General features: G+C 42.6%; 1 protein-coding gene across 1 annotated transcript in view; it reads left to right on the top strand.

Annotated features, from left to right (window-relative positions):
- Positions 1-22,000, top strand: part of GNA13 (G protein subunit alpha 13) — a 29,620-nt gene that overhangs the window by 1,156 nt on the left and 6,464 nt on the right. The window contains exons 2-3 of the mRNA XM_059485583.1: positions 1,380-1,606; positions 18,880-18,930. Coding sequence (XP_059341566.1) covers positions 1,380-1,606; positions 18,880-18,930 — 278 coding nt within the window. The remainder of the gene's footprint in view (positions 1-1,379; positions 1,607-18,879; positions 18,931-22,000) is intronic.

The raw sequence follows: 22,000 nt of genomic DNA, 5'->3' as shown, positions 1-22,000 counted from the left end.
GGCAGAGCCTCTCTCATAGATGCTTTGCCAAAACCTCCACACATGGTTTAGGGGAGTAGTGGACGCTTGATTTCACTGCTGTCATCCTGACTTCATTGGTCATCCTCACTCATTTTCTCTCTTGTCTAAATTGCTCCTTGGATTTTCAGTTTGGACTGTGTAATAGTTGGACAGAATCTTAATGTGGTTTCTCAAAACAGCAAAGTGTTGCCAGACTCAGCCCCTGAAAATCCAGCAATTCTCAAACAGAGTTGTTTTACAAACCTGCTGATGAATCAAGCCTGGAAAAACTGTTGATAGCAATAGAAGGCAGGAGAAATCACACACATGTATCTCAACCAGGTTAAAGTTTGCATGTATCTCAACCAGGTTAAAGTTTGTTGCTAAAGCTACTTGGTACTATGTGAAAGTTCCAAGTACTTACATGTAGGAACTGCACATCTCTGTGGGAGGCTCTTTTCCTGCTGTCACAGATAGATTTGACAGTTACCTGCCTTTGACAGAGAGAAAAACCATGGAAGGGGGTTGAACCTTGACAAAACACCTTGGCACTGAATGAGTGTGTTACTGAACAGTCATTTGTTGCCACATCTTAATTTCCTTATATCTCTTCCTATGCCTTTACAGTTGTTTATTCTTTCCGGAATTTTCGTTTTGTTTTTTCATCAGTAAATTTAGTACTAGAAATAATTTCCCTGTATTTACCTTATCAATACGAGCACAATGGGTTTTTATATTTTTTCACAAGGACTTTAAAAAGAAGTTTAAAATACTCTTTTTCTTCTAGAGAATATTTACCAAAACAGCCACAGAAGTGCAGGAAGGCCTTTAGGTGATACAATTCCTTTGCACTTAAGCTACAGAAACATACTTTTAGCAAGTGCAATGATTTTAGTACATGTCTTAGTCTCTCTGAAAATATGAAAGGCAACGGTAGAAATACTGTCAGTGATAGAGATTCTTTGTATGATTTGGTATAACTGGATACCAAGTTGAGAAGAACAAAAAAATGTAGAGAACCTTAAGAAATGAGGTGGTTTAACATATTTTGAAATAAACTTTTAAGTGTACTTTGTACTCAAGCCAAGTGAAAGGGTTTTGTAGCACAGGTTGGATAAAGTTAGTAATTAAAAATAACACTTTTTCAGGAATTGAATTTGCACTGTGGGGATAATCCTGTTAATGTAGTCATGTTCTTGAGATAGCAGATCTGGGGTTTGCTGTTACCTGTAAGTGCAGTGGTCTGGGTCAGTTTTTGGGACACTACGGGTGGACGTTCCCATTGAGCTTTGTGCAGAGCGGGTGCATTGTTCCTCTGAGGACTGGTGAAACAGGAGATGCTGAGAAACTGCTCACAGTGCCTTTCCTTGTCACTGCAGGTGTGCGAGTCCTGGTGGATGCCAGGGAGAAGCTGCACATCCCCTGGGGGGACCCTGCCAACCAGAGCAACGGTGACAAGGTGATGGCCTTCGACACGCGCGCGGTCACCGTGGTGCAGGGCATGGTGGAGACCAGCGTCTTTTTGGACTACCTGCCCGCCATCCGCGCCCTGTGGGCAGACAGTGGCATCCAGCACGCCTATGACAGGCGCAGGGAGTTCCAGCTGGTAAGATTTGAGACATCTCAGTGTCTCAAAGTGCCCGCGAGTGATTTTGTTCCTGCCTTGCTTCTCTCTGAAACGCCGGCCCGGCCGCTTCCGTGTGCGTTTTTGGGTGCTTGGTTGGCTGTTACTCTGTGGTGTTGCACACAGCTGTGTTTAGCTACTTCCCCCCCCCTTTTTTAATAGTAATAAAAGAGATTCTGACGTAATTGCCCTCATTTCATATGTGGGAAAGCTGAGGTATTGAGGGCTTTTAGGTTTTGTAACAAAGCTGGTCCCTGCACAGTATTTTTACTATATGATTATTACCACCCTTTTATTAACTGGTGCCTCAACTTAACCAAGCCAAGCGAAAAAAAAAAGCTTTGTCAAAAAAAGACAGGCTTTATAGTAATGTGATTTTTAAAGAAAAGATATGCATGGGTTAATGAGAAGAATTTAAAAACCACTCCCTTCTCTATTCCAGTTTGAGCAATCTAGCAAACATTCCCTCTGTATACTTCCTGTTTAATTTTGAATGTCTGTGTTAATACTCATGTAATGAGATTTTTGTTGCACTGAAGTTCTGAGCTTCAATGTAGCAAAATGGAATGGAAATATAATGAAATACGCAATTTTATTTTAGTGGGGTAGAGACACAATTCAGTAGTGGGGTTGGAAAGGAAAAAGAAACCTCTTGATTCTTGAGCAGCAGCTCAAACTGTGTGACAGCTGAACTCCCTTTGCTCCATTCCCATGCAAATGCTGCAAAAAGAAATGAACAATTTTGAGTTAAATTTGGTTGTTTGTTCATAGACTTGTGTATACCAGTGGCATAGGGTTTTGTGGGGGTTGAGAACCTTAAAATAGATTAAATCTGTTCTGGTAGGTCTCTCAAACATAAGTGGCTTTGTGTTTTTATGTCTTAAAAATAACCTTTGTGTTAGTGTGAATCCAAACAATAGCTCATGATGTCTCCTGTTGAGCTATTATGAATGGTTGTGTAATCATGGGCTGACTTAAAGAGGTTGTGTAAATATTCTATAAATATGTATTGCCCTGATCATGGAATGCCTTCTGCAGATTGCAGAATGGGCAGGTGCTGCAGTGCCCTATCACCTGCCCAGCCCTGGGCTGAGCTCTGTAAATAAGTTCCTAAGCAGACCTGGTGCTCCTTGTGTTTCACCTTCAAGTGATCATAAAAGAGTAATTGCTCTTGTGTAGTCAAGATTCTGGTGCAAATGTGAGTTCTAGGGGTGTAATTGCTGTGCTGGAGGGATCTGCTTAAAATCTGTTCAATAAAACAGTTTTGTCTTCGATTAAACATGTTTAGTGACTTGGGGCTGTGTAGCAAAGGGAAGGGAGCAGTTACTGTTCTGTCATCTTGAGGCCCTGGGAAGTGGCTTCTTTCCATAACTGAAACATGTGCAGAGTTTCACTTTAAGTGGGTTGTGAAGAGGGTAGTGAAGAATTTGTTCTTCTGAACCTTACACAAAGAAAGCTGTTGCTTTTTTCTGTAAATCCCTAAATCTGTGTAATTATCTGCAAAAGTATGTTTATCATGTTGTTCTTTAGGTAAAACTCAGGAATATTTCTTAGGTGCTCTTAATCGTTCAGTACTATCCTAATAATTTTTGAAAGCAAGATAAATGCTTTATTTATTCCTATATTACTTTATTTCCTAAATCCTTTCAAAATCTCAGCTGGACATATTTATGCCAAGTTATAAACATGAAAGAAAAAAAAGGCAGCTGAATGATGTCATTGTGTTGAGTGCAGGCACTGTGATCTGTGCTGGCCAAGCATGAAGTCTCAGTTTTACCCCAGAGCTCCACGTGGGCAGCAGAGCAGAGGGAAGCTCCTGCAGCAATGTGGATTCTTGCTGTACCTGAGGGGGTGCTCAGAGAGTTCCTGTGCTGTGACAGGAGGGACACAAATGGTTAAGGAGGGAGTGCCAGGCGTGTCCCAGTCAGGAGGCAGAGCAGGGGAAGTTGGGAGGGACACAGACAGTTCAGGCGTGTCAAGTACTGACTCTTGAGTGAAGGCTCCAGACTGAAAACTTTTTACACTGTAGAATGGGGGAAAAGAGGAAAATATTGTTCTGCTTCCAGTTTAGCTGCTTGTGGCAAAAAAATATGATGGGAGATAGCAGCAGTGATTAGATGAGTAGGAGAGAGGGAAAAGTGGCACAAAACCAGTGTAAAGCTCTGGGGCTGAGGTGGTAGAGGAGCATTACTGGGCTGGATCTGCTCTCACTTCTTTTCAGACTGAAAAACGTGGCTCATACTGAGAGAGCACAGGCAGAAACAGTGGGGAAGTGTTTGCCACGGGAATAGGACACTCTGGGACAGAGGCAGAGGTGAGCAAATGGAAAATGGAGCAGTGATGGTTAAGGAGTGAAAAATGTCAAAATTTACACATAAATTCTGGAAAAAACGCAGCAAGAATGTGTAGAAGCCATTTGTAGCCTGGGTAGAGAAAAAAGGTTTAAAATTGAGATTTCTGCAATAATATGGTTAAAACATCAACATATATGTACATTTGTGAGGGCTTGTGAAAATTCTCTTGCTTTTTTGTTTTCCTCCAGGATCTTTTACTGATGATGTTGGGAGCCTAAGGAAACAATGAGATCTTTTTATAGCAGCAAAAAAAAAAAAGAACTTGGTTGTATTTTAATGGAATTAGGAATCAGCATTTCCATGTCTAGTTCACTGGAGTGTCCTTCCTCATTTTGTTAACTCAAGTGGTCATGGGATGGCCAATATGATTTATTTCCCTTGGTATAAAAATAGGGGCCTTCTGGCCACTAGCAGCAGCATTTATGAAAATTCATTAGGTCATGCTTGTGTAGTGCTTTAAAACTGGAAAAGCTAATTACAGCTTAGTGCAGTATGTGCCACTTCAGTGCTTCCCAGGTGGTTGATGTTATAATCCCTCACATTTTATTACAAACCAGACTTATTCAGGTGCTTGTTCTGTAACTCACACTGGAGGTTCTGGTCATCCTCAGGCTCCTCTCCTGCATCCCCCAGGCTCGTTTCTCCTCTGGCCTCTCAGGAGGCTGGCAGGGCTGAGTTACAGATGGAGTCTGAATCAGCCCAACACCTGACACCTCATTAACATTTCACATTTCCCCTCAGTGCTTGGTTTCCGGTAAAAATCTGAAGTGACTTGGATAAACACAGCCACTCTGTCCCTTCTGCAGCATGCAGGCTGACTTACCTGGGCATGTCCTGCCTGTTCTGTTTGTGCTGCTGAGCTTTCAGAGTGTGCTGTGAGGGTTTGCTGCTCTCCTGGAGCTTTGCTGAGCAGCCTTTGGTGCTGGGAACCCTGAGCAGGGCCCTTGTGAGTGAGAGTAGCCTGTGCTTCCCTCTCATGTCAGGCATTTCTTGAACTTGCTGTGAGAGCTGTTAACAGAGAAGCATTTTGAAGTATTCTCCAGGAGTCTTATTGTTCTCTGAGAATGGAAGAGTGTGATGAGATCCTCAGATGTGTGATAAGCTTTGAATGTGTTCAGTGTTTGTTCTTGTTGAAGGTAACTTTTGGGTGGGTTTTGATCTTTGCTACCAGCAGTTGTTGATCTTCAGACAGATATTTATTGCCCTACTTGCAGTTGAAGTGAATGTTGGGTATTTTAAAGCCAGAAAGCTGCAGAGATGTGAGATTCATGTGAGAGGACACTTTATTTTTGTCCATATTTGCACAGAACTGCAGGCACAGGTGATACAATAAGGATTCCAGGATATGCACTCACCTATGGATCACAGCTTTTTCTGTGGCATTTCTGCAAGTGCTAGATCAGATTATAGAGGACAGGAAAAGGCGTGTTCTGCTTGAATTGCACTGATAGCTCTGCAGCAGCTTCCATGTAGCATTCTTCTTTTGCAGACAAGTATTTTTGGCAAATATTGATCAGTTTACTGGGAGATTGTATTGTATTTTGTCTTATTGTCCTTGGACTTTTCAGGGTTCTGTCTGAATATTAGTGGGGCTGTTGTACACACAGGAATATTAATTAAGCTCTACTGGAAGGATGAGGCCTGAAATGGATACTGGAGAATATTAGGAAAGTTTATTGTTCTTTCAACACATCCTGAAATGTGCCTGATTATAGAGGCTGATCCTGCAGAGGTCAGTTGTGTGTGAAGCCAGGCTAAGTGTCCAGATGTTGAGGTTTTCCCATTTTGGAGGGTGGATTCCCATCTTATGGGACAGCTGTGAGGTCAGTGCACAAATCCCTCTGAAGTCACAAATGTAGAGCTGGAAGAATTGTCTTACCTGTCATTGATGGAAGTGTCCACATTGTGTTTGTGCCAGTGGCTTTCAGGAGCCTTTAGCAGCTCCTGCAATGTTTTCCTGCAGTGTTCATCTCTCTAACCTCCCCTCACTCCTGTATTGGGAAGTGGGCATGGCTTTGCCCTTGGATCTCCTCCTGGATCTGGGATTGGGTGTTCAGTGCTCCCACTCTGCTTGGAGGGTGCAGGAGTTGCTTCCACTGGGACATGACTGAGTGCATAAACTGTTCTGAGACTGACAGGAGACTCTTCATTGCAGACACGAGATCCAGTCACCCAGCATTTCTCTGAACATTGACTGTTTGGGCATTTAATCACATAATTTAGAGTTATTGAAATACAGTGTTGCAATTACACTGACTGTTGCTTCAATTTCTATGTGGAAATCCAAAAAGCTGCTGCTTTAAATATGTTGAAGTATGAGCAGTTTTTTCCCCTTTCTCAGTACTCTGCCAAACACCAGATCACAGGATGGCCTGTGCACAGGGAGCAATGACTCCTTAAAGCCCTTGGAAAAGGCTCCTTGCCATCCCATGGTCCTCAGGTGAAAAGATTTATCAAACATTGTTGCTATAAATATGGAAAGAAAAGTGATTTACAGATTTATACTTTAAAATGAGCCATTCAAATCCTCAAAAGAGACTTGGATTTTTTGAAGATGTGCTGTTTTTCCAGCCCCAATGACAAGATAATGAGTTGGCATTAATAAGACTCCTTATAGGGATTAACTCTGGAGTCCGGCAGTAGAGGCTTGAGTGTCCTTACTCCAGATTTGTGACCAAAAACCCTTCAGTGTGTGCCAGTGCTTTGGTATTGGGGATTGACTGTAATATTTCAGTCAAGCTGAGTGATCTTCAGGTGAATTATATTAATTTAACACAAAATGCCTTTTTTAGCTTTTTCCAAATTGGGATTAGGATTTCTGTTTCAGCCTCTGAGAGCTGAAATGCTGTTTCTGGGACTGCCTTACCACCACTCTTCCTTTCCTGCCTGCTGACTTTTCTTATTAGCAGCAAAATATTGAAGAGTTTGGAGAGTGGGCTGGTCTTTATTTCCAGTTGGTGCTGGTCTGGTTTTAATGGGGAACCTCTTTGCCATTTTTTTTTTCCAGGATGTTGCTATATTTATGTGTATATATATTTGTTTTGTTTTGTTTTTGTTTTTATTTATTTTTTGTTGCTATTAAGCACAAATGTGGAAATGTGGTTCTGGACTTGAGAGATGTTTCAGCAGGAGCTGTCTAGATGTAGACATGCTGTGCCTGAATCAGGATGAGTTGTCTTCCAAGCAGGAATGCCTTTGGAGTCCTGTGTGCTGCACTTGCCTTGTGCAAGCCTGTGTTTTCTGCATGGTTTCAGTGCAATCTCTCAGGATGGAATTCTTAATTCAAACCCAATCCAGATACTGACTAACCTGTTCTAGTGGAAGGGCCCCTGCCCTTGGCAGCAGGGTGGAACAAAGGGATTTTTAAGGTCCCTTCCACCCCAAACCATTCTGGGGTTCTGTGATCTGTTTATGGGGAGCCACTGCTTTTAAAATGCAGACTTGTACAATGCAGTGTGGGAGCAGAGGGATGTGTGCTTTTATATATGCCATCTCCAGCAAGCTGTGTCCTGTTGATAGTCATGTGCCTTGGTTTCCTAAACATTTTATTGCAGAAGACTGGAAGGTGACCTACTTCTTGAAAAAAAAAAAGGGAATTCTATAACCAAGCAGTGGTTAAATAAATATAAAATACAAGTGCCCTTCTGAGTATGAATATTCACATCTTGAGTGTGTGAACATCTTCTCAGCAGGTTGGTTTGAATCTCTGCAAATGTGTTAGAGGGGCTTTTGCTGCTTCTGCTGTGCAGTGTAAGCTGAGCCCTTGGTGCAGGCATTTATTGCACGCTCATTTCCGTGCTCTCTGCTCACTGCAAGGTGTTGCATGTTGGTACCTGCAGAGCTGGCTCCTCACAACCTTTGGAATTTAACCAGCACTGGCTGCACCCCTCTGGGTCCATGCAGAGCTGACTTCCTGAGCACAAACCCTGCACAGTCCCTGGGCTGTGGTGTCAGCAAATCTGTGGGTAAGTGCAGTGTCATCTTCCCTGCCTGTGTTCTGCACCTGAGGCAAGCAGAGAGAGGGAGCTTTTCATGTGTAAATATGGAATCCTTCAGGACTGAGCTGCCATGCCAGAGGCACTGCTGATTTGTGCTGCTGATCCCTAATTTGAGTTTGCTGTAACAAGGCTTCAGCCTTAGAGGCTGGTGAAGTCTGCTCTCACCAAGCACATATCACACCTAAGTTCTACTTGCTGACTGTTTTGTCTTTATTGACCCAGATTTCAGTTCTTGAATGCTTTGATATCTTCAGGGCTCAGGCTGCACCTCTTACACAGAACCAGCAAAGGAGTAGGAAACTTCAGCTTGTGGTGGCTGAGGAAGTTGCTTAAAAAAATGTGAGAAAACCAAATGCAGCTGACCTCACTGACTGCGTCAGAAAAGCAAGAGAATAACTGCAGTTGTGGGAAAGCAAGATAATCTCTGTGCCAGCATTGTGTCTGCTGGCACTTTCCTGTGCTAAGGAGCTGAATTATCAAATTCAGTTGAGAAGTTTGAGGGTGCAGAACCTGCCCTTTTACAGAATAACAAGGTGTATGCTCACAGTGCTGATGGAGGCTGCCTGATACCAAGTGGTATCTTGTATTACTCTGCAATATGCAGAAGCCTTTATTTATATCTTAAAGGTGAATAAATGACTCATAGAACATGATATTAGTGAACTTGGCAGCCTCAAACTGTAAATAAATTGTGTTTAATTCAAATAAAAATCTGAATAATCCCAGAGACTAGCACTTATATTTTATGCCAGAGCTGCCTGATGGGTTGATTTTAAGTAGTGATAAAGAAAATGTTTAAGAGTACATGAGCAACTAAAAAGGTCCTAAATTACTTCCTGTATTTTCTTAGCTTGTATGTCTGCATTAACAAGAAGCATCAGGTAATAGAGCTGGAAGAGTTGAGGAATTTTAAATACAGAAAACAGCCTGAATTATCATCACAGCAACTGACAACAGCAATTTCAGAAAAGAAAATTTCTGAACAGTAATTGGGAGTGAGCTGCCTTTTACAGCACTCAGTTCACTGTGCCATGTTGCACACCTCTCCATCATAGTCATTAAATTTTTTTCTGCCCTAAATTTCTTTTCCTTCAGAGTGTCCTCAGTTAATAAGTGAAATATCATTCTCCTCTTCAGAGACTTAACCAAGGAACTGAAAAGCCCCCAAATTCTTTTTATGGCTCAAGGATACAGCAATGTGTAATACCACAAGAGTTTCTGTTTCTTTCTCCTTTGTTTAAAGATGCTGGGGAAATAATTTTAGACAAAATGCTGGGATCTCTGCAGCCAGCCTGGGAGCACTTCTCTCTTTGGGCACATGATGATAAAATATCACCCACTGGTGACCAAATCAAGAGGATGCAGAATTTCCAGGGGTGGAAACAGTGCACTGGTACCACTTGTATTTCAAAATATCTACACAGAATTATGGGAAAAAAAAATGCAGGGTGATTACTAAAATTGTACAAATGAGTGCTTTTGGGCTCTTAAATATAGTTTTTCTAGTAATTGATTTCTAGTTCTTTCTAGTTTTAGTTAATTTATAGTATGAAATTCTACAAGTGACATGAAATGTTTTCAGCCTCTTGCTGCTGTTTAGGGAGTCTTGGGTACTTCACTGTTACTTTAGACACAACTTTTAGTAGTTTTTCAAGTCAATATTCAGCTAATGGTACAGGTAGATCTTTCTCTAGACCCAGTGAATTATCACAGGATCCTGTCAGCTTGGAAGGAGAGCTGGTTTGTGAGTGCATCACTGGCTGCAAACAGAAATACCAGAACTTAATTGAAATGGATTCTTCTAATTGAGACAGAGGAAGGAACTAAGAAGCATTTGGTCATCTGGATTTCTCATGAGGCTGAAACAGGAACCAAATGTACTTTAAAACTGAATCCTAGAGAAGTGCATTGGGATCCAGTTCAGGGCTCTGATTTTGAAATGTTGTGATTTAGTGCAGAGTTTATGCAATAATGGACTTGTCAAGCATCTTCAAGTTCAGTATGGCCAGTTTTAGTGCTGATCCATTTCCACATGCCAAATATTTGTCATGTTTTTGGGGGCCTGTGCTGGTCTTGTACAACTTGGAAGGCAGTAAAGCTCTGAATGATGGATGGCAGATTTGCAGACTCACACTGCTCCAGCATTAGATGAAATGCAGTTGGAGTTACAAACACATGAAGTCATGGAGCCAGTGGGTCAGTGCTCTGAAAGAAGAGCAAATGTTTACAGTCTGCTTCCAGTCTGTTTTGTGTGCAAAACATCTGAGGTTTAGAGAGATGCTGCCCAGAGTGTAAATAGTGGCTGGGAGGTGGCAGTTTCTCCTGGCTCAGTGCATGTTTTCATAGGATTTCTAGGGCTGTGTGTTCTGGGCCTTGGAGGATTGATTTCATCAATGAAATTTGAAAATTTTCTGCAAGGTATTGGTGTCTTCCCTAAAGTAAACTTTGTGGAAGAAGAGTTTGGATTGTAAATACTTAGGGAGGGAGTAAAAAGACTTTTGAAGAAACAAAGTTCACCTGATCCTTGCTTTCATGGATTAATTCTGTTCAGGTTCTGGCAATGGGTCTGTGGGTGTCCCATGTGTTCCTCAGCCTCTCTCTGATCTCCAGAAGGGGCTGAACAACCTGGAGTTTGCTTCCTATTTGATGGTGATCCTAAGGAAAACCATGGAATCACAGAATGCTTTGGGATGGAGGAACCTGAAAGCTCATCTTGTTCCTCTCCCAACCTTCCACTGTCCCAGCCTGGCCTTGGGCATTCCAGGGGTGGGCCAGCTGTGCCAGGACCTCACAGGGAAGAATTTCTTCACTCCAGGATTGATGCTGTGGACTCTGAGGGTTTGTAATTGTTGGAAGGAGTCTCAGCTGTCTCTAGAATATGTCACATCCTGGTTTCCAAGCACTCTTTCAGAATTAGAAATACAATAGCAGAATGCCTGGTGTGGAGAAATTGTAGTTATGGAGGCTTTAGTGGAATGCTGTTGCCTACCTAAAAGCTGTAGTGACTTTGCATATTTTTGAGCAATTAAGAACTCAGCAATTAAATTCCACCAGGAGAGGGGAGGAATACCTAACTAAGAAAACTGAAATGGATTTCTTCCCTCTTAGGAAAGTAATTGAAAACTGGAAGAGTTTGCTCTGTGGTATACTGGTATGCAGATTAACTTCTTTTTACAGTTCAATCGTGTTTTAATTAATTTAATTGGAGTGGCATGATATGTATGAAACTGTGTAAATGCTCTGCTGATGGGAGACAATCTGTGTGAGTTGTGAGTCTGGCACTTTGAAGGGAGAGCAGTGCTGAACGGTGCTGGGAGGAGCAGCAGCTGATGCTGGAGCCTTGTTTGGAGTATTTAATTGCAGGCTGGCTTGGTGGCATCCTGCTGTCACTGTCAGGGCATGGCAGATGTCCCCAGCTTGCAGGTGCTGCCAGGGTGTCAGTGCAGGCCTCAGGTTGGCGTGCTCTGTCTCCCTCCATTTGTTATCCACATTTTGAGAATTATGGATTAATTGGATTACACTAAATAGGGGATAATAGATTAAAGGGATATTATTGGGTTAAACCCCTTCTTAAACCCCTTCACCTTTCTTTGTTAATGCTGTTATGCAAGATAAAAATGTCACTCATGAAATAAACTTGGGCTGACTCCTCTCTGGTGCTTTTGGAGGTGAGCACCTCCAGCCAAAGCGATCCAGCTGTTGCAAACAGAATTCTGCTCTGCCACCAACAGGTTTTACAAACGATGGCTTCTGTGAGTCAGGACTTGAACCTTTCCTGTTTTTAGGGCAGATACTGAGTTTGTGGGGCCAAACACGAGGCAGGTTTCACTTCTACCCCGCGTGACGCAGTTCTGATGGCTCCGAGGAGGCAAACCCAGCTCGAGCCGCACACAGCGAGCACTGAAAAGGGGAAATGGGGCTGAGCTCTGAGAGCTGGGCTGAGCTGTGACGCATTTGTAATGGGGATTGATGACCAGCAGCATTATTTTGTACTCAGCAACTGTGTCTGAACTCTCTGTTCTTGCAGAGAAACGGGAATTAATCCCAATGTGTTGAGTTTTATCTCTGGAAATGGGCAGATCAGGTTTAAGTGACTATTCAAATTGTGAACTGGAGAGAAAGAAGCTGGGAGATGTGAGATGTCTGGTCTTGACAGACACTGTCTGTGCTTCAGCCTCTAAGAGACACTGCTGCTGTGCTTCCCTGCCTGGGAGGTTCTGCTTGGTTACTTCAGCTTGTCCCTTCCTTCCCAGACACTCCAAATTCACAAAAACCAGTTTCCTTTTTGCACTCAGATCAGTTAATGAACCACCACTCCCCAGCTTGTACTGCAGATCCTGACCCAGCCCTTGTGAGGCTGCTCCATTCATGCTCCCACAGGCAGCAGTGCCATTTTCCACCAGTTTGCCCTTTGGTTTTGGGGAGTTTGGGATTCATTTCACATGGAACATTTGGCTGCTCTGCACATGGCCACAGTAATGCTCATGTGGGCTTAAATGGGGACTGCTGTGCTTTGGCCATAATTAACACTTAGAGAAAGGAAACCTCTCACAGGGAAGTGTGTTTTGTGTTAGTGCACACTCAGATATTTTGACCCCAATTTTCAAATATTTTGACCCCAATTTTCAATTTTGAAAGTAAATATACTACTGCTTACCTGGGCTTTTTTCCCCCAAATACCTTCAGCATCATTATTAAAAATTAGTTATTGTATATACTTATTGTAAACTTCCAAAATGCTGCTAATACTGCTTGAAGAGTGAGTGTTAAATCAAGTATTAGAGCGTGGAGTGACAATTCAGAAATAAATTGTTTCCATCACTTTAGGAGTGACCAATCAAGTTGCTGGATTGCTGCTGTAAAACAGGGAAAGTATATTTTTCAAGTTTAGTTCCTTGAGTAAACAGGTGATAGGTGAGAATTGGGGAAGTTTTGTCCTAGTCTGTTGACTGGGGCTTCTTTAAAAGAGGAATCCTCTTCAGAAAGCACTGGGAGGAGTGACTGCAAAGAGAAATTGCAGAAACCTGAAAGCTGTGAAGGAACCAAGATTGTTTCATTTACCTCTGAGTGTGAGACCAGCAAGAGACCAAAGCAGCTCAATGTCGTGACATGAGACTTGGTTAAAGCTGCTCTAACAATCAAGGCAGTTGTGGATTTGGGCTCATTAGTGTAATTAGGATATGCATTCATGGCATGAATGTATCATCTGGAGCATCTCCCTCCTTTGTGCAATGCTGAGGATGTCCCTGTTTGGGGGGAGGAGGTTGTGCCCTGTGATCTCCCTTCCTCTGGGAATCTGCATTGATTGATTGGATGGAAATGTTTCTTCATTAATTATCCCTCTGTTTATTACTGTCATTTCAGGAGACATCTGCTAAACCTTCAGTGGCAGCACTATTGATTTGTACTCAGTCTTCTTTTAAATCAGCTTAGGGTGGGGTGCAAGGAAAAAAGGTTGCTACAGATTCTTTCCTTTGCCAAAATCCTCAGATAATGGATTTTCCTGGATTAAGCCCCTAACAGAAAAACACCCTGTACATAATGAAGTGTGTGCTGTAAGCATTGCTAGGGTGCTGAAAAATGCAGAATTTTCAGACTCTCTTTATGTCTCCATCATCTTCCTTCAAGCTGATTCTCCAGAGTTATGGATGGTTTGGTTTGCGTATTTAGGCATGTACACACCAGCCTAAAAACACTGCAATTACCTGTTCTTATTCTAAACTAGGCTTGTAAAAAAGCTTTTTTTTGGTGGTCTTCTTGTTTCTAGTATTTTTGTGGGGTTTTAATTAAATAAAATAGGAAATATTTGTTTCTCTATTTCAAGAAATTCAAGTAAGGTCAGGAAGAGAAAATGTTTGGTGGTTCTTAGAGTTCTAACATAGAGCTACTAAGTTATATCTCCTATTTTCCTAAAGTATCACATTTATTATTTCAGACACTTAATAAGCCCTGTCAGTTCAGTATGTTCCACTGAACTTGCAGCCAAACCTAGATGGTTTGATAAATTGTTTCTTTCTTTAAACCTTGTGATGACTAAATCTTTATTTGATGCTTTTTCTCTATCTCTTTTTTCTTTTTTAAGCAATTGCTAGTGGAAAAAATGCAGTGCCCCTGATCCCCTTGAAGAGCTAAAAAGCCATTTGGCTATGCTGAGGTTTCAACAAATCATATTTAGATTGCTGACATTGTTTTCATGGAAACCAAATAAATTGGTGCTTCCTGGGTTTAAAAGATGTGTTCATCTAGTGTATATTTCATGTAGGTTTTTTTTTCTTCCCTCCCCAGAAATATTTTTGTGGTTACTTTGCTTTAGGCAGTAACCAGCCTGTGATCTCTGTGCTGTGTTTTGCTTAGAAAAGATACTTGCTCTGGTTTACTGCAGGTGACCACACCAGCAGGTGTTGGCCTGCAGCTAAATATCACCTCTGCTTTGGAAAAAACATGAATTTGTAAAATATCTTAGTAAAAAGAATGAATTCTAGAACTGGAGATATTTCATTTAACAAGTAGTTAAATGCAGAGTTGTAGGGGAAGCTGTTGTGTCCGTCACCTTGACAGGAGTAAGATTTCAGTTTTGTTGTACATTGGTGAGGAAGGGGCTTGGCTCTCTCAGGGGGGATCACAGGAGGCACAGGCTGGTTTGACTCAAACCTTGCTGAAAATGGAATAGTTGACAGTTATGAATAAAGTTACTTAACAGTCAACTTCCTGTGGTTTACATGCATTTCTGAATCAGGAGGAGGCTGAAGGGCCACAGCTGAGACATGTGTATTCCATCTGAACAAAAAAGGGCATCTTTCTCAAGCTTCAAAAGGCACTGCTTAAAAATCCAATACCCTGATACAATTTAGTAAAGTTTAAAACTGTAACTCCAGAAGGCCTTTGGAGCTGATGTGTGGGTTGTTCATTCTGCTCAAGAAATTTGCTTTATTGCAGTACCTCAGTATCCATTTGAGATGTGTGCCCGACCTGTGCTGGGTTTTGTCCTTGTGTTGGCATCTTTGGGCTGTACTTGAGGTGCAGGGGATGAGTTGGGCTCCATGGCATGGCTGGTTCCTGCAGTGTCACTGCAGCTTTCAGAGATTTGCATTTCCAAACTCTCAACTGTACAAATGACTTCAGAGGGTTCATCTGCATTTGAAAAAGAAAATTCACTTGGGACTGATGTGAGGCTGTCACACAGAGCCATGGAATGGTGTGCAGGGACACCTGCCACTATCCCAGCTTGCTCCAAGCCCTGTCCAGCCTGGCCTTGAACATTCCCAGGGGTGCAGCATCCACAGCTCTGGGCAACTTGTGCCAGTGCCACAGAATCCTCAGAGTAAACAATTTCTTCCTAAAAACCAATCTAAACCTTCTTTCTGTCAGTGTGAACCCATTCCCCCTTGTCCTCTCACTCCAGACCCTTGTAAATAGTTTTTCCATCTTTCCTCTATGTTTCCTTCAGGTACTGAAGGCCACAGTCAGGTGACCCCAAAGCCTTCCCTTTTCCAGGCTGCACATTCCCAATTCTCTCAGCATTTCCTTGTAGGAGAGGTTCTCCATCTCTGTAATCAACTTGGTGGCCTCCTCTGGCCTCCTTCCAACAGGTCAAGGTCCTTCCTGTCCTGAGGACATCTCTGTATTTTTAGCTAATCTTTAAATTTCCGTCCTATGTGCTCACAGAACGTGGGTGTGAGGACATCAGGAGTGTAATGGAGAACTGTGGGGGTTTTCATGGGGGCAGATCCTTCAGTTTTCTCATTTCTGTCTCGATTTTGCCCTTGGTGTGGCTCTTTTGTGGTGTGACACCACAGCCTGATTGCTGAGCAGCCTCGTGGCAGGGCTGGACATGGTGAGCCACACAGGCATTAGTGGCACACAGTGGGGAAACCCAGTTTCTTTTTTCTAGTCATCTTGGGTAAACCAGAGAGTTTACAGTTTGTCAGAAAGGAAATTTTAGGTGACAGCTGTTGAACACAGCTATTTAAATCTGGTCACTGTCATGGATTTACTGAGTGGGATCTGGTTCTCTGTCTACCAAGAAAAAGCAGCCTGACACAGAAGCTGCCTTTGGGGCTGCTGTTGTGCAGGGATGTGAATGGGTCTTTTTCTAACTGATTTTTAAAAATAGGTGGCATTAAAGCTTTCCTCAGTTGTTGTGTGCTGAGTTTTTCAACGTGTTTCTCTTCATTATTGAATAAAATAAAAAACTTCACACTTTGGGAAGGGATTAAAGCTTGGCTGCTTTGTAATGCTGCCTCTTTGAAGCTCGTTTAAATGGGTCAGAACTCTCTGGTTCTCCAGTAGTGCATTCTGACAAAGATCTGGTCAGTGAGGTAGTTGGCTGTTCAGGAGTGTCTGCAGTTAGCAGAGCTCAGCCTGCTGACAGCAACATGTCCAGGGCAGACAGAAAATTACCCCTGGTCAGGGCCCTGGCTTGTGGCTGCAGTGGGACGGGAGAAGAGATGATGAGTTTGAAGCTGTTGTAGGTGTTTAATTGGTATGCAGGTAAAAAACAGTGAATGAACAACTTCTGTCCCTGGTTACAGGGCTGAGTCATGTCCACAGCTCTTGCTGTCTGAACAGATTTTTATGAGGGGAGAGCCCAAGCAGCTGAGCCCACGGTGTGGAGGAGGGAAGCTGGAATGTCTCAGCTTAATGAGCTGTGTTATGCTGGAACTGATGGATTTAATAGTTCAGTCTCTTCAGTTTCAGCCTGGCCACGTCGATGTCTGTGTCCATTGACAGGTGACAGCCCAGAGGTGGAGCTGCCACCTCAGTGCTCCCTGGGTGACTTTGTGTTGGATGGGTGACTCAGGAGTGTTGCTGTCGCTGCAGGCCTGTGCATTTTGCATTTGTGATTTCAGGAAATCCCCTCTTTTGGAAAGCTGCCTGTGGGGATGTTTTGTGACCTTTCCAGGCTGTGGTTTGCTTGTCTGCTCCAAGTGCTCTGTGCATTGCAGTAGCTGCAAGCCCTGGGACTTAAAGGAGAGTGAGAGGTAGTAACTTCCACATTAACTGCAGAGTTAATGCTCCTTTAGGGAGCAGGTATTGCTGCAAGTTGTATAAAAGGCTGTCTGAGATTAAAATGCATGTTTGTATGCACACACACACAGTTCAGCCTCTGAGGCCCAGGTATTCCAGAGTAAATACCTGCACTTAGTGAGTCTGCAGTCTGCCTGATTGGGATGTAGCCAGCCCTGTGGGGAAGGGAAGCTTGCCAGCTCCTATTGGCACCTAAAAAAGAAATTAAACCTGACCTTACATTTTATTTTGCCTTAGTATTCAGCTACAGACAGTGGCTTTAGCACTTGGAAGGCCTGAATTCTGATCCTGTTACTCCTTCTTGGGAAGCTTGATGGATTCACATATCAGGGTTGTTTATTTTCTGTGAAATAGGAATGCTCTTCCCTGCATCCCTTCCTTAGAGGATTGAGGCTAGAACAGATGATGGAAAAGACACAATACTGCTATCACTGCAAGCAGCTGCTGCTGTGTGCTGCTAAAATGTTTTTGTCACCCCAGAGAAAATCAGGACAGCTGAGGCAAACAGGAGGTAAAACAAGGCCCAGAGGTGTGTGGGGCTCTCTCCTGCAGGTGTGTCGAGCACGAGGCACGTTCCAACCAGAGCCCCAGTTCTGCCTCATTAAACATTGATGTTCAAATTGCACACTTAAAGGTGTGGCATCTACTTGGATTATGTAACTTATTTTAGTGCCTGGAAACCTTGCAGAGGTACCTTGCTGATGTGTCTGCCAGACCATTTTTGGCCTTTATTTACCCTGCACTGCCCAGGGTAGATGCTGAGATGGCACAGTTGAATAGTGAGGTTTATATTCTCCCTAGATAGGCTTGCAGAGCTCAGATTGAAGTGAGGGGAGCTCATTATCAGGGTGTAGCTCCTGTCCTGATTCACTTGTCTGGATTAGGTGTAGTCACCCCAGCCTCAGATGCTGTTTGATTTTCTCATTGAGAGAGCTCAGTCAGAATTCCTGCTCTTCCACCTGCAGAATGAAAACACAGGTGGCTTCTTTTCTGCACTTACTGTAAAATGAGTAAGTTGCAGCTGGTAATGAAGAGTTTCCAGAAGGAAGCAGATTTGTGCTTCTGTGAGGATGCTGGGGGCCTTCAAAAGGTGTTTTCCTCTGCAGTGAATTCCATCAGTACATTCCTATTGCAAGTGAACTCAGGTGCAGCAGTACCCATGGCAGAATCCTCCTTAATCCCAGCACCCTGATGGAGCTCTGCAGGATTGACTGTGGCTCAGGTTTACCATGAAAAAACCTTTAGTTCTGCATTACTGGAGGGATTAAAAACTGCAGTTACCTTTGCCAGGACAGGGATGGGTTGAACCCAGGAGATAAACCTGGATTATAAATGTGATATCATGCACAGCAGCTCTGCTCATCACTCAGAGTAAGATGTTCTGGTCCAGCTTGGTGTGTGATGGGAAACTGCAGTAAAATGCTTTGTGTGCTGTGGTTTCTCATGCTGTGTTCTGCTCATCCCTGTGGCACTGCAGTAAAAATGAACTTTCTCTGGTGATTAATCCCTGCACCTGAATGCCTGTGTGTGCACACTCTGCTAAGCCTCAGAGGAATTGAATGTTTCTTTTCATAAGGAAGGTGTGGCTGCTTCATTGATGCTCCCTGTGGATAACACTTGGATTTATTTATCAAGTCTAAACTTGGAAAGAATGTGACTATTATAAATGTGCCTTTTATGCTTTTAAGCTTAAATATTAACTGCCCTAGGAATAAATCATCAGTTGTGTTCTTAGGATAGCTGCTTTTAAAAAGACTAGTGATTAAAGCTTACAATGCTTAAATGTAGGTTTCTGATAAATTATCTGGACTTCAGAATGTAAACTCTTGGGATCAAGGATGTCGCTTATTTAAATAACTGTTTGATTTGTTTTTAGGGGGAATCTGTAAAGTATTTCTTGGACAACTTGGATAAACTTGGAGAACAAGTAAGTCCTTTTTTATTTTTCTTTCCAGTCTTGAGTTTGAAGTAGTCTTTGTGATCTCTGGGTTTTAAATAGATGAAATGTAATTAGTGCCTACTGCAATGACTTTATCTTTAGTTAACTCCGACTGTCGCATTATCTCAGCAGTTCATCACTGACATGTCAGAAACACAGGACAATGCAAAGGCCAGGAGACTTTCTGGAAATAAACCATCTGTCAAAATCGAACAAAAATCAAGTTACAAAAGCTTGGCCAGGCAGGAGATTGTTAAAGTTGCTTTTCAAGACTAAATGGCATCTAAAAACTACTGGGTTTGGGGTTACGTGTCCAGTTAGGAACTCTTGAGTTAACTCAGTCACAGGTCAGTGGTACCTTCCAGAAATATCTACTTTAACATAAACTCAGTAAAGAATAAAGTCTGTTTTCTCTGGAGAAAAACCTGAAATTTTTGTAGAAGACTTTTTTATAGAACTGTTAATTAGCACTTGCATAATGAAGGTATCTGCAATCTAGAACTGATGAACATGTGGAAAAACTGCCTTTAAAACAGGAGTTTTAATATGGTGCTTGAACTCTCTGGGGAGGCAGTTTCTCTATGGGCATTCCCAGCTGATGGTAACAAATGAAGGAATCCAAACCACTTCAGTGAAACCCTGTTACATCATGCTTAATTTCATTTTTGTTTTTAACAGATTAAATTTTAAGCCAGACTATTTTTCTGCTTTGAGCTATCATTGTTCTAATTAAAGCTCTGGTGATCAGTGTGTTTCCCAGATCTCTGGCTTGAGAGCTCCAGCACCTGGTCTCTGATTTTGGATTTGGTCTTGAGATATGAAACTTGCACTTAGGAGGGAACTGCATTGCTCTAATGAGCTGCTGAGCTCTCTGCCAGTGTGGGATTTCTCATGGTCTTTGAATCCATTGCCTTTCAGTTTCAAAGGGCTTGGAATTTTCCCCAGCAATATTGGATAAAGTTTTGCAGCTCCATTTCCAAGTTCTTAATGGAGAAACTTTGGTCCATTCTTTGATTAAAGTATGAAGCTTAGTCAGCAGTTGGGTTTTTAAATATTTTATACATAAACACACAGCAGGTCTGATGTTCCTGTGGCAGTGCTGTGAATTACAGCTTTTCTGGCTTCAGGTTGGTGTTGAGAATCAGAGAGACTCATCAGGATCTGCTGTTGTAAAAAATGTTAAATCCATGAGGAAAAAAGCACTAGCTAAGTTTTTTTAGTGAAAGATTTGATAGGTTCTTCTGGTTTATTCTTATCTATATGCAAGATTATCTAATGATTGTTTCCCCAAATTGTAAATAAAAGTATTTGTTCTTATCTGATGCAACTGGGCTGACTTGCAACTAAATTGCTTCTAAACACATAGATCTGCAATTCACGTGCCTCTTGCCAAAAGGGAGCTGATAACAGCACAGAGGGAAAAGAACTTAATGTTCAGATTTAATCAGATCAGCAGAATAAGAGTATCTGACAGGCAGACATGCGTGGGATCTCCTGGATTCCTTGTGTGTTGCTGTTTCAACTGCCAGTGCAGACTCTGTGTATCCAAAATACCTCACAGAGAGACTTGGCTTTCCATCTTGTGATTGGATCTTAGTCATGCCTTAAATTGTAATTTGAGCTAGGCAAACAGTGATGTGATAGCCTAAAGAGCTGCTGATAACCAAAGGAACTCCTTTAGGAGAAGCAGACTGCAGTGAGTTTGAGGAAAGGAGATAGGAAAATCAGGAAGAAAGCACATGTTCCAAATCAGTATCAGTGTGAGGATGCTTGAGAGGAAGAAAACACTTATTGGCAATGGCAAAACATTGAAAGAACTTGGAAAATAACACTCAGTGCCATTCAAGGAAAATACTCACCTGGTGATGCATGCTCTCACACGTGGAGAATGGGATCAGCACTGAGACAGGGGCAAGCTGCTTGTGTTCCAAGGGTCTGGGCATGAGGGAGAAAACATAAATGTCCTTCAGAAAGAGAATTAAAGTACTGGGAGAGTTCCTGAGAGTTGTTGTGTTTGTTCTCCTGTAGCCAGAGGGTGGCTGGATACCAGCACTGAACTCACAGAGCCCTCGTGTGCTGCCTGTTGGATCAGAGTAACCAATATCCAGGATAAAACATGGAGTGGTTTGGGTTGAAGGGACCCTAAAGATACCCAGTTCCATGGCAGAATGTACAAGTAGAAAGCACTGGAAAGGATTCTCTCAAGTGTGGAAGGAATTTTCAATGAGTAATAGTACTCGAGAGGGCATTTGTCAGGAATTCTGGGGATAAGCTTCTTCTGGAAAGCTTTACTGAATAAACATTACAGGCCAACTTCCAGGAGAGTTTGCTTTGTGCCCTTGTTTCAATATTGAAGGTGCATGTGGTTTTGCCTATTATATTAGTTGGTTTTCTTTATTTACATAATTATTAATTTCTGTCACTCATGAGCTTTCTTAAGACTTGTTGCTTTTGTTCTGAGAAGCTGAGACAAACTTCCTGAAAAACAACAGAATGTCCATTCCCATTTGGAAGCTGGGATGAGTGCTGAACCTGTGGCACTCCTGCCTGCATGTTGACAGTCAGCTTTGCTCAAAATCCCTTCACCCGTGCCCAGTGACATTTCATACACTCCCTGCACTGCTTTGCTGGTTGTTCTCCTCTCTCTAATTTCAGTAGAAAAGACCCAAGATACATTTAACAAAGGGAAAAGTCTTATCACCTTTAAAGTTGTCCATTAATCACACAAGGGGGTGACAGCAGCTCTTCTGGTCAGTTTGGAGGGAGCTTGATGTTGCTTTAGGAGCTCTCCTCCCTCCAGATTTCGGTGCTGTGGGCTTTGGCTGTGTGCAGTGCTGCAGCAAAGGCTGCAGGGTGGGGAGCCTGTGTGTGCTTCAGAGCTGCTTTGTAATTTGTGCCACGATAAAAATCAGTGCCTGGGTCATGGGCAGCTCGGGAAGAGGAACCCAGAGTTCACACAAAGCCCTCTCTCTCTGGTTTCACTTTGGAACTTACAGGGTAAAGCAAAGTGATCCTTGAAGTTTTGAAATGTTGCGCTCAGTTCACGATTTTTAAATTT

This window comes from Ammospiza nelsoni, chromosome 19 (assembly GCF_027579445.1).
Source record: "Ammospiza nelsoni isolate bAmmNel1 chromosome 19, bAmmNel1.pri, whole genome shotgun sequence".
Taxonomy (NCBI): domain Eukaryota; kingdom Metazoa; phylum Chordata; class Aves; order Passeriformes; family Passerellidae; genus Ammospiza; species Ammospiza nelsoni.
This window is presented reverse-complemented; position numbering and strand designations above follow the sequence as displayed.